Here is a 13,224-nt window from a genome sequence, read left to right on the forward strand (position 1 = left end):
CACAAACTGTGATTAAATAAAATCACAACATTTTCACTAATGTTTTCATGTTTTTATTGGCATTAAAGAGGGGTATGGTGCTCGGCTGATATTTGTTTATTCATCATTAGTTGAATTTAGAGTGAAAAATTACAGCAACACGAAATGATGCACAGGTTAAGCTGCTAAAATAACTTTTGTACTAAATAAAAACTTGACTTTTAACATACAAAGCAAACTATGCTAAGCTAAATGCAAAAGTGCTAAACACAACCATGTGCTAGAATAAGCAAGTCATATAAGCTATGGGCTAAACCTAGCTTTATGCTAAGCTGAATGCCAAATGCTAAACTCAACCATGTGCTTCAATAAGCAATTTTGGTAAGCTTAAAGCAAACCAAGCTATATGCTAAGCTGAATGATACATGTCAAGCTCATGGTAAACATGTTAAGCAAGTTGGGCAAGCTTTGGGCTAACCAAGCATGATGCTAAACTGAATGATAAATGCTAAGCAGAACTCAACCATGTACTTCAATGAGCAAGTCAAGTAAGCTATGGGCTAAACAAAGCTTTATGCTAAGCTAAATGCAAAGCTAAACACAACCACTTACTACAATAAGCAAGTCGAGTAAGCTATAGGCTAAACCAAGCTACGTGCTAAGCTGATTACTAAATGATTTGCTAAACTAAACCAGGTGCGATAGTATGCGAGTCAGATAAGCTATCGGCTAAACCAAATTATGTGCTATGCTGAACCCAACCATGTGCATCTACAAGCTTGGTTAGCTTTAGGCTAACCAAGCTTGTAGCAAGCAAGAAGCCTAGCAAGTCAGCTAGGCTTTAATCTAACCAAGCTATATGCTAAGCAGAATGATAAATGCTAAGCTGTACTTAACCATGAGCTACAATTAGCAAATCAGGTAAGCTTTAGGCTAACCAAGCTATATGCTTAACTGAATGCTAAATGCTAAGCTGAACTCAACCATGTGCATCAACAAGTAAATCAGGTAAACTTTAGGCTAACCAAGCTATATGCAAAGCTGAATGATAAATGCTAAGCTGTGCTCAAACATGTGCCGCACTTAGCTAGCCAAGTAAGCTATGGGCTTAACCAAGCTATGTGCTGAGCTGAATGCTACATGCTAAACAAACTAAACCATATGCTATAATATGCAAGTCAGCTAAGCCTCATTTCAAGTTTATTTGAATTCAAAATGCTAAGCTAAACTTAACCATGAGCTACAATTAGCAAGCAAGTGAGCCAAGCCATAGTCTTACCAAGCTACATGTTAAGCTGAATGCTAAATGTTAAGCTAAACTAAACCAAATGCTACAATCAGCGAGTCAGGTAAGCTACAGGCTAAATCAAGCTACATGCTAAGCAAGGCACCAGGCTAAACAGGATGCGACAGAAAGCTATGTGCTACCAATTCTGAAAACACATCTCAGGGCTAGCTCTGTGCTCTGTTGGTAACAACTTCCTGTTTCTTTTATGGAGTCCGCACTTCCTGTTTCCTTAAAAACGGGGCTACTACCCTTTCTTTCCACTTTCCCTTTTGCTGCTGTCTCTTTAAGGCTCCCCACTCCCCAAACACCCACTCCCCTCTGATTGGCTAGCCTCTGTTGGAGGCGGAGTTTTGATCAGACCTTGGTGTTTGAGGCCCGTGAATAAATCCGTCTCTGTATCAGACGCTAACGAAGTTTGATTAACGTCGTCACAGCTGTGATCTCGTCCCTGCGCCGCTCTCCTGTGTTTTCATTGGACGCTGTAACAAACGTTTGAGCTCGGAGTGATCGATGGCGGTCGTGTTGTGCTTTCGAGGTGACTGAAACATAATTAAAACCTTCAAAGAATCCTCATTAATATTCCTCTGATAATAAAAAGGTAATAAACTGAGACATCCCTGAAAATGTAATTATGTTGTCAGAGCTGAAGAAAACTAATAACCTCATAAACATTAAATATTCCTCGTTTTCATCCTTCAAGCCTCTGCTTTGTAACATTTCTGAGGGTATTCTTCTTCTTTTTGACACCACGCTGTTTATTAAAAGGTTTCTTCTTCCTGTTAGGGAGAAAAACGCAGCAAAACAAACCAACGATGCGTTTAATGGACATCAACTTCAAGAGATTCACGACTTTCTCAGCGGTGCTCGATGATCTTTCACTCCTCTCGTCTTGTTTTTGTCGAGCAACATTTCTTCAGAGTCGAGTTTCTGCAGGATTTTTATGTTGAAGCTTAATTATCGCTCTCTTGTGCTCTGCCTGTAAAGGATAGTGGGTTTGTCTTCCCATTTGTCCGACCCACAGGAGGAATTTGAGTATATTGGGTCGTAAAGACGTTTCAGTCTTTTTTTTTCCCTCTTGGAAGGTTTTTGTTTTATTTTCAGGGGTGACTTTTAACAGGGACGCTTTTGGGAGTATGTGAAATAAAAATCTGTTTCTTTTCCGTCTCCTCCTGCAGGTAATGAGCTGCTGTACCGCAGCCGCGACGGCGACGTCGTCAAGCTCAACGTGGAAACAGATGAGAAGACGGTTCTGGTGCATAACAAGAAGTTTGTAAGTTTTCTGCTTCTCTCTGACTTTCCACCAATCAGAAAACTTGAAGAAGTGACCATGCCCGCTGTGGAAGTAAATTAAAGCTTTTCTTTGTGTGTCAGCATATCAGAGCACCCAGAGCTTTTTTTACAGAGCGAATCAAATGATCCGTTTTTTGCTCTGAGATTGGAGCTGCATAGTAAAAACCCTGAGATGTAGCGTCAGCGCTGCAGCGGCTCGGGTGACGACACACAACATTATGTCTGCCATCAAATCACCAAGCCCTGGTGCAGAGATTAATGCAGCTCCCATTTGCTCCAGGAGGCGAGCAATCTGTCAAACGCAGTCATTTAAGGAGTAGTTTAATGAAAAAAACACCACGCATGGTTTCAGCTCTCATCTCTCTGTCTCCTTCGTCTGATTTTTCCACGCAGGAAATGTACAAAGCCAGCAAGTACGAGGTGTCCCCCGACATGAAGCATGTGCTGCTGGCCTACAACGTCGCACCGGTGAGCTCCTCATTTGTTTGCTTGTTTTTTGAATTAACGACCTGACAGATAAATATGTCAGACGCCTCTGCTGGAGGGGGTGTGCGGTGCGGGGTGGGTAAAGCTCAGAGTACAGCCCGGGCAGGAGAGATAGAGGGAGGAGGGAGAGGAGGGAAATAATCACCGCGGGGTGTGAAAGCCTGTCGCACTCCGCTGCCTGTCAGACACGGCGGCGGGGCCAGCGCAGCCGAGTGGAACTGTAGCGAGGGAGGCAGGAACACAAACAAACCCCTCAGCGGCATGCCGGCCTGTAGGGAGGAAGACGAGGCTCACAGGAGGAAGAAAGAGTGTTGACCATATTCATGTCACGTCCACTAGCAACAAACCGATCTGTATCACAGTAGAATCCAATTTATCAAACATAAATTCTTGGAAGAAAAAATCACAAGTCACATGACTTCTTTAAAAATATGTTATTGATTGAAGTAGGCCATCTAGTGTCTCAAAGTGGTTATAACAATACTTTAAGTTGTTTGGAACCTTGCCGTAATTATGAAGTCAGCCATGAGCCTGCTCCATAGACTCTCTGTGATGTCACCAGTCTGTTCCTGATGCAGAGTAATGAAGCCAATCATTGGCAGAGGCCATGTTGGATATGACGCAGGCTTTGAGCCTCCTTTCTAACAGCTATAGGGCGCCCATCAGTCATGTGAGCTAAGCTGTGCGTCTGATTGGACAAACTCATGATCAGGAGTTTTCAGCCTTTACTTTCATAGGAGCATTTTTGATTCAGCTCATCTGGATTAAAGTCATTCAGGAGCAACAAAATCTACTTTGTCTTCACAATAAAGACACTAAAGTGTATAAAATTCTATACATATTTAAAATCAAATGAACATTTATTTTTGTGAGAGGTTTTTTTTTTATTATTTAATAAATTGAACAGGTGATGTCTTTGCTTTTTAAATTGAATAGTACGCAAATATTTTTTAAAAAAGAATAAAAAGTTATAAATACAAAAAAAGGTGAGCTTAAAAAATGCAAAATTTCACAGATTTAAAAATAAAAAAAATGACAAAAATTGTAAAAAAAAAAAAAAATGAAGTAGAAAACTTTTCAAAATTTTAAAAAAATTCAAAAACATTCAAAAAATTCTGAAATTAAAAAAAGAAAACTTTGAAAAACTTTTTTTTAAAAAAGAAAGCTTTACCAAAAAAATTGAAAGAAAACTTTCAAAAAAAATTGACATTAAAAAAAAAATCTGAAATAAAAAAAAATGATAAAAAATTAAAAGTGTTATTCAGTTATAATGCAAAATATCAAAAAGTCAAAATTTCAAAATTGTAAAAAGAAAAAAGAAAAAAAGAGTTTAACAAATTAAAAAAACGTCATATAAATCTGCATTTTTTTTTTGAAAATTGAATATACTTGAAAAAGTTTATTAAATATCAAAAACTAAAAAAAAAAGAATTTTAAAACATTTTTAAGTTTAAATTAAAAAAAAAAAATCAAAATTTGCCAAGTTTCTTCTTCTTTCCTCAATTCATAATTTCTTTTTGCTAACGTCTTCCCACATATCATCCATGTATAGTAATCCAGCACGTTGTCGGTTAAGTGAATCCATCCACACAGAATTAAAATCAGTATTTTCTTCCAGATGAGTCTTTTTGTAGATGTAGTTATCTTCCCAGGGCTGTAAAACTTGAGGTTAGCCACAGGTGCATGGAAAGTTGGTGGGCTGTTGATGTTGTAGGAGGTGAAGTAGAGCGGTGGCAGGCTTTATTGACAGATGGGAGGAAGATTTAGTTCAACTAAATGTTAATACAGGATTTGATTTAGTGTCAGTGTCTTTAATCATCAGTGCCCTCTGTAGGTTGATCGAATTCTTTGTGCCTCACCGTGCAGAGTCTGCTCCTGGTGGGTTGTAGTTCATGTGTTTGCATCCGTTGTTTCCCCCAAACCTCCATTAGCCCTGATCGATGACGGCCATTCCCGCCGCACGCTCGCTGTAGCAGAACACACGCTCCTCGTCTGTGTAACGTGGTTATTGGTTCACGAATGCTCATCACCAACGCTGTTTGCATAATAATGTATACACAAACCATTCTTTACGTCTGGCGCTGGCTTCGTCGGTCGACGCTGAAATCACAGCACACAAAAGATGAGACGTCGAGGAAAAAGAGGAAAGAGTCGTTACCGCAAATGGAGAAAAATGCTCCACGTTTTTATTATTCAGTTTATGCAGATTTCAGATTCACTTCCTGGTTTAGCTGTAAATCATATAACGACATTAAGGAGGCCCCAGAGGGACAAAATTAAGACTAAAAGACTGTGTTTTATGACCTTTTCTTACAGAGATATGCTTATGTTGGCCTCACTTTTGTGAAGCTGTTGTGTCATCCATCTTTTTCCTGTGAAATCAAATCAAAATGTTTTTTTCCTTCATTTTTTAAAGTTAGTTTTAAAAGTGAAGTTGACATTCAGTGGTTTAACGATTAAGACGTCAAGGTGAGCCTGACTCCTCTCCATCTGCCTCTGCTTCCAGGTGTACCAGTTTTCCTACACAGCCTTCTACATCATCTGCAGCCTGGAGACCCCGTAAGTAGGCGAGCGCGCTGCATTCTTCCATCCATCCTCCTGTTTCATTATCCTGTAATATCTCACCTGTCCTTCTCCTCACACGCTGAAACCTCTCATCCCCATCTGTTCTCCTGCGCCTCCCACAGAGCTCCTCTGACTCCAGCTCCTTTGTTAACTCCTGATCCCCCTCAGTCAGTCTCTGTGCAGAGAAAAGGTGTTTGACGTCAGCGTGCAGAGGTTATCTAAATCTAACATGTTCAGAAACACAAACAACGAGCTTTCAAAGCAATTAATTTTTTTAACGTTGTTCAATGCTGTGTAGTCACCGAGGTCAAACTCTGACTGCTGCAGAGCTGGTTCATGCTCTTCAAAACACTTGATAATAATAATAAAAATAATAATCATGATAATTATGTAAAACTTTATCAGAGAGGGATGTTCACTGCAGATTTAATGTTTGTGTTTAATGTGTCCTTCAGCTGAAAAGTTATAGTTAAACTTTTTCAAATCTACACATTAAGCTAAAGTTTGTCCTCCTGGGTTGTTGGATAAGTGTTAATGAACATTTTAATGACAGGAAGTTTAACCTGTGTGGGTCCCTTTGATTTATGACTCTTTGAAGACATCAGACGACGAAAATGTCCTCTACCAAAAACTGAGGTAAAAACATAACAGATTTTTTTTCTTTTTTTTTTTCCTGAAACCTTTCATTTGATTTGAGTCCCAATCATAAAATCTGAATGTTCATTTATTTTCATTTTTTCAACCCTTTAAATGCCAGTAAGTTTACGTAAAGTCACTGTTTTTTTTTTTAAATTAAACATGTATAATCATTAATCATAAATAGATAATATATAAATAGAAATAATAAAAATAATTGATAAATGGAATTATATAAAGGTAAATATAAAAATATAAAAATATAAATAATAATAATAAATATAAATAAATAAATAAATAAATAATGTGCCAAAATAAATTTAATAAATAACCTTTTCCTAATTTTTGCGTGATCCCATCTGGAAAAAAAAAAAAAATACATATAATAATAATAATAAAAAAAAAAGGACCAAAGTTGATTGAAAGATATGAGGTAAATTATAATATATAAACATGTATGATAATTAATAATAGATAAATATATAAATATAAATAATAATAATAATAATTGATAAATAGAATTATATATAGATAAATATAAAAATAGAAATAGTAATAATAAATATAAATGTAAATGAATAAATAAATAATGTGCCAAAATAAATTTTATAAATAATTTTTTCCAAATTTTGGAAGTTGATTGAAAGATATGAGACAAATAATAATAAATAATAATAAATAAATAGATATAGATATAAATAAATAGATAAATAATTTGCCAAAATAAATTTTATAAATAACCTTTTCCAAATTTTTGCGTGATACCATCTGGAAAAAAATAATTTTTTTTTTTTTTTTTAAAAAGGACTGAAGTTGATTGAAAGATATGAGGAAAAAAGAGATAAAAATATTACTTCACTGTGTTTCTATTGCAGTTTTTGGTGAAGGACATTTTGTCCTCTATTAACCTGAAAGTGTAATGAATGAAGAATCTGACACTGCAAAAAAAAAAAAAAAAAAAAAAAAAAAAAAAAACATGCTTAAAAAAAACAATATGATTACTTATATTTTAATCTGATTGTAACAAAGCCCCAGCCCTTCAACATTTAATAAAAAAAAAATAATAATGATAAGTTTCTGTGTGTATTTTTCATAAAAACTGTGACACCTTGCAAAAGAATGAGAATTTAAAGCAATAAAATAAGAAAAATAAATATTTTATTTTATTTAGTATTTTTTTAATCAGAACTAGAGTTAATTGAAAGATTTGAGCAAAAAAAGAAAAAAAAAATTCTTTTCTTTTTTTTTCTTCTTAGAAGTTTTTGTTAGAAGACACTTGTGTCCTCTGATGTCTTCAAGTGGTTGTTGATTTGACCCCAGTGTTTTGTTGACCTTGGAAAAAATTGAGAGACATATTTTAAGGTTTTTTATGGAAAACAAAAAATTGTTATAAAGTATCATCCTATGTGGAGTAACATAACCCAAATTCTGTCCAGAAATGGAGTCCAAAAATGACCTGAAGGAACAAAAATGTCCCTGATTACTTCTGCCACAGATCAGCAGCACATTCATGTAATTCATGTTAACTCATACAGAGACGTCTCGTTTATTTCCTCTGAGAGTCTCTCCCTCTTCAGGTCAGAGTCTTTACGTTAGTGCTGAGTAACTCTGATCTTAAATCCATTTGTGTGCTGCCACCCAGTGGTCCAGAGTCAGATAGCCCCTCTCAGCTGATGACCTCATTCATCCTCATCCTCAGACGGAGACGCTCGCAGCAGCTCCTCTGATGCTGCAGCTTCACCTTTAATCAGGAGGTGACTCTGTTTGAGAGAGCTGGTGTTTATGGAAACTCTTCAGCATCTTCGTTCTCAGATTTTAGTCACAGCTCCTCAATCTGAAGCCTCGCTGCAGGCACACAGTCACCGTGTCTGCTCTGTTATCTGATTGCTTTGTTTCCTCCTGTGTGTGTGTGTGTGTGTGTGCGCGCCTCAGGGAGACGTGGAACCTGAACCCTCCAGAGGTGCGAAACGCTCAGCTGCAGTACGCCGGCTGGGGGCCGCAGGGACAGCAGCTGGTAAGGACTCCATCAGTCTCTGCACGCTGACCTGTGCTGTTTCAGATTAACATCCAAACCTGTGTTTAAAGGCCAACACTCACAGGTAGCCAGGTGCTAATTATGTGCAAAGTGCTTCCTTCTTCGGCAGTTTTTATGACGCCAGTGAAGGAATAAATAATCGTCCTGAGCAGGTGAGTGTGAAAGGTAATTGTGTTTTTGCGCTTTAATCCTGGATTAAGCATTTTCAGAGACAATCAGAGGATCTTTTTTTTTTTTTTTGAGGAGAGGGGGCTGTTTGGTGCAGGAAATAGAGACGTTTCTTTGCAAACACATTAGCATTCATGCTCAAACTCCGTTAGCTGTGGTTTGATCAACATGAACTCCTGAGGCGAGTGTCTTTATGATACATCCACCTGTCACTGACTGCATCAAACAGAGCTCTAAATATCACTCTGAACAGAAGTCGTATTAACACATGGACGACATGCCTCCACGCCTCACTGCTGTACAACAGTGAAGCCAAAATTCTTCCTGTGATGGAAGCTGTTCAACATTTAACCCTAGAGTCTGTGCAGCTGGAGCTCAATCTTCTGCATCAAAAACTGATGTGTTTCTTTGACGTGAACGCTAGATGCACGGTTTACCGTTCGTCATCTTCTCTACACTTCTAAAATCTTATACACCATCAGACCAGCTGATGTGTTTTTACCACTTAGCTTGTTGTGGGCCCAGCAGTGCCACATGCAACTGTCCAATGCACCACAGGGTCGCATATCACTGTTCCCCCTCCCACTAAGAGGTTCAGGTCAGTGTGGGACACATTTTGTGGTGTTTCCTTTGACTGAAACTGGGACAGGCAACCAAATTGCCAACCTGTAGTGACCCACAAAGTTGTAAGTATTGCATAAATGTAAAAATGTAAGAAATTTAAAACTTAAAAAAAAAAATCACAATTTCAGTTCTTTTAGTTAAAGCAAACTTTTTAAAATTTTCTTTTTAATTTGGGCAGTTTTTGAAATTTTGACAAAGTTTTTGAATTTTTCTAATTTTGGCAATATTTGAAATTTTGGCAAATTTTAGATTTTTTTTTTTTCAATTTTGGCAATTTAAGAAATTTGGCAAATTATTGAATTTTTTTTCTGATTTTTATTTTTGATTGTGTTTTTATTTGTCAATTTTGGATTTTTTTTATTTTGCAAATCTTCTGGATTGTTTCCTTTCTAATTTTTGAAATATTTTGAAATCTTGGAGTTTTTTTTCAATTTGGTCATTTTTTAATATGGGCAAATTTTCTTTTTTTTTTCTTTTCAGTTTTGGCAATTTTTTTTAGAAATTTTTTTATTTTTGTCTAATTTTGCAATTTTTTAAAAAAATGGCAAATTTTTGTTTTTCTTTTGATTTTGCCATTTTTCAAAAAAAATGGCAAATTTTTTGAAATTTTAATTTAGAAAATGTTTAAACTTGCATTTCTTCAAAATATATAAATTTGATAAGCTTACATAAATTTCAAATAAGTTTTAAATTCAAAATATCAAAATTTACAAAATTGAAAAAGAATTGGAATTTAATACATTTGCATACATTTCAAATTAAAAAAAAAAAAAACTTTATTTGATAACATCAGATGTTACTGCTCAACTCCTCATTTTTTTGTTGATACTAATGTTTTGCCACATATCAATCATGTATATTAATCCACCACGTTGTCAGTTAAATGAATCCATCCACACAGAATTAAAATCTGTATTTTCCTCCAGATTAGTCTTTAATCATCAAATAAAAATTATTTATTTCAATAATATGTTTTTAAAGCTACAAGGAGACACAGGTTGAGGAGAATAAGAAAAAGATTTATGTGGGAAATAAAAAACTGAGTTGAAAGACACCAGATCATTCCTTTGAATTAAGATAAACTGCAGCGTGAGTTGTTGTAAACATGGAAAAAATCAGAGCAGCTTCAAGGTTACTTTTCCTCTCCTGCTCCTGCAGATGTTAACGTCAGTTTTTATGCAGATGTCAAATCCTCTGAAGGTCGCTGCCTGTGAACGGTGCGTTGAACCTTGGATAGAATGAAACTAACGATGCATTCAAGTGCTCTCCGCCCAATTACAGAGTCATATATTTCAGGAAATTAACCTGAAACAGCTCAGTGAATATCAGTTTGTCATACCTGAGGTTAAAGTCAGAGTGGTGACATTTCATTCACGCGGTGGTTACAGCTGATTGATGAGCTCCCAAACCCACGTTACCTTCATTTCATTTTCACGTGTGACTTTGTTTTACAGGTTGTATTTTCTCCTCACAAACACTTCCTCAAACTCTTATTTCCCAGGATGCAGATGGTTTTAATGAATCACTGTTTCCTCGTAAACAAATCTCAAATTAAACGCCGTTGTTTGAATCACAAGAAGCAATGGCCCAAGTCTTCCAAGATGAGTCATTTTCCCCCTCCGTCATCGCCGCGCAGCCCAACTTGTAATAACATTAATGAGCCTCAGTTGCTGGGTGTGCAGGGCAGACGCTGTTAGCGATAACATCCAGCAGCACAATGCTATTAATTACCTGCTATCTCGTCGGTGGATTAATTAACACTGTCGCTGGATTGATATAGCCTGAAGTTTCCCGCCATTAGTCATGAAGTGGTTTCACTTCCATCAAGCAAATTATGTTGAAAGTGAGCAGCTGGTTTCCCTGAAGGTTCGGGCGTCCTCTGTTGGAGAGGTGGAGGTTAAAGTTTGGAGATGTCTATCAGCTGAAACAGGCGAGCACGTGTGTCGTTTCAACACTTAACAGACGTAAATCAGCCCACCTGTTATCCTCCAAGGCCTCCTGTGTGCTTAATTAAATCCACTTTGTATTTCAGCTGAGGATGAGGACAAACACGCTCATATTTACAGCAGGAAACACAACTTTCCATGCAAGAAAATCAACGCAAAGAGTCTGTTTCTTATTTTTCCCAGAGTTTCTTTCCTGTGCATCCAATCCTCAACACGCGGCTGTCTAACATTCAAAATCAAAGCGTCCCCAGAGTCAGACGTTTGTGTTTTATTACACCACAGTGAGAGAAGCTGTGTGTGAAAGAGACACAATCTGTCACTTTAGCCTCGTGTCGGCGAGAGTCTGATGAAATACTCGTCAAGTGTTGCAGAAGATTTAAAGAGAAGACGTTTTTTTTCCAAATCCCCAAAGAAGAGAAATGTTCAGCAGTAACATTTTGCTTTTCACAGCCTGTCAGGCTAACGCTAACATCTGTCTGACTCCAGAGTTTGTTACAGAAGCTTCCCTCAGAAGAGTGTGCAGTGATGCTAATGGCTTTGTGATGCTAGCACTGCAGCCTCTTAGCCCCATGTTACCCAACGTGTGATATTTAAGTTTCAAAGACTTCTATCTCTTCAACACAAGAAACAGTTTCCTTAAAAAATTATTTTAAAAAAGGAACGCTGCCCCCTTGAGGAGTAGCATGACACTACAGGCAGCTGAAGTTGTATTTTGGTCCTTATTGCTAATTTTCAAAAAGTTGCAGTTGGTAAAAAAGTAAGAAAGTAAATTGTTATTCATTTTGAAATAAGTATTTTCAGCATTGAAATAAAGCATAGATACTAAAAACTTAATTTAAAAAAGTTGCCAAAACTGCCCAATTTTTCAAACGTGATGCAAAAAATATGTTTTGGATTCTGTTAAAAGTGTTAATTAACATCTCAGTTCCCAAAAAAATAGAATTTTCTGGACATTTTTTCATGAGCTAGGCTTTACAGGGTTAAACTAGATGCTATCAAGCTAACAATGATACTTACCAACTTCACATGCTTTGCTTCATTGATTTGGAATGTAAACATTAGCCAAATAGCACCAAACACATAGCTTAGGAGTCAAATTAGCTAGCTAGCTAAGAGTTAATTGAAGGTAACCTACACCTAAATACCTAAAATGATTTTTGTTTGTATGAAATTCAAATTAAAGCTTATTCTTATTAAACCCTGAAAAACAATTAGCATTTAGTTGGCTAGCTCAAATATCACCAACCCAAAGCTAAAAACAAACAAAAAAACATAAAAGCTCAGCCTGTTAACCTTTTGAAACTAGTGTTAGCATAAATGATTTTAGCTGCACAGCACATGACGTAAACAACTCACATATCTGAAACTGAATACAAAATAGCTAGCAAGTTAAAATGGTTGAACTAAGAGATATCTTTAGCCTCATGCTAACTGAAGCTTTATCTCAATAAACCTTTTTAGCTGGCTAGCTCAAATATCACCAACCCATAGCTGGAAATACAAAAAAATAAAAAATAAAAATAAAATTGAATTTGAGCCTGTTAATTTGTTGAAACCAGTGTTAGCATAAACAATTTTAGCTACACAACACATAATGCAAACAGCTCATTTATCTGAAACTGAATACAAAATAGCTAGCAAGCTAAAATGGTCAAACTTATTATCAAGAGACACCCTTAGACTCATGCTAACTGAAGCTTTATTTCATGAACCATTAGTAATGAGTTAAGAACAATTAGCTAGTTAGCTGGCTAACTCAAAATGGCACCAACCCAAAGCTAAAAATGCAAATAAATAAAAGTTTAGCCTCTTAAGTTGTTGAAACCACTGTTGGCATTAACAAATTTAGCTACAACGCACATTATGCTAACAGCTCACATATCTGAAACTGTATACCAAAAAGCTAGCAGGCTAAATTGTCAAACTTATTATCAAGAGACACCTTTAGACTCATGCTAACTGAAGTGTAATCTCATTAAACCTCAAGATCAATTGGCTAGTTAACTAGCTAGCTAGCCCAAAATGTCACCAACCCAAAAATTGAGAACACAAGAGATCAGCTTAGCGTAGTGTGTTAGCGTTCACAACTTAAGCTATACCACACAAAATGCTAACAACAGCAGAGCTTGTGAATATACATTAGAAGTGAAGACATGCTACCTAGCAAAATGGGAATAAAAATACCTTAGATAAGCATGTTAAAATGG

The 13,224-nt window shown here is 36.4% G+C and overlaps 1 protein-coding gene across 5 annotated transcripts in view; it reads left to right on the plus strand.

The window, feature by feature from the left end:
- Window positions 1-13,224, plus strand: part of dpp6a (dipeptidyl-peptidase 6a) — a 329,725-nt gene that overhangs the window by 283,722 nt on the left and 32,779 nt on the right. For all 5 annotated transcript variants that reach the window (XM_074693088.1, XM_074693089.1, XM_074693090.1 and 2 more), the window contains 4 exons: window positions 2,443-2,537; window positions 2,951-3,025; window positions 5,550-5,602; window positions 8,177-8,258. In XM_074693088.1, coding sequence (XP_074549189.1) covers window positions 2,443-2,537; window positions 2,951-3,025; window positions 5,550-5,602; window positions 8,177-8,258 — 305 coding nt within the window. The remainder of the gene's footprint in view (window positions 1-2,442; window positions 2,538-2,950; window positions 3,026-5,549; window positions 5,603-8,176; window positions 8,259-13,224) is intronic.

Source organism: Halichoeres trimaculatus, unplaced genomic scaffold, assembly GCF_033239565.1.
Source record: "Halichoeres trimaculatus isolate MK-OKI-2021-1 unplaced genomic scaffold, fHalTri1.1 fHalTri1_scaffold_18, whole genome shotgun sequence".
NCBI lineage: Eukaryota > Metazoa > Chordata > Actinopteri > Labriformes > Labridae > Halichoeres > Halichoeres trimaculatus.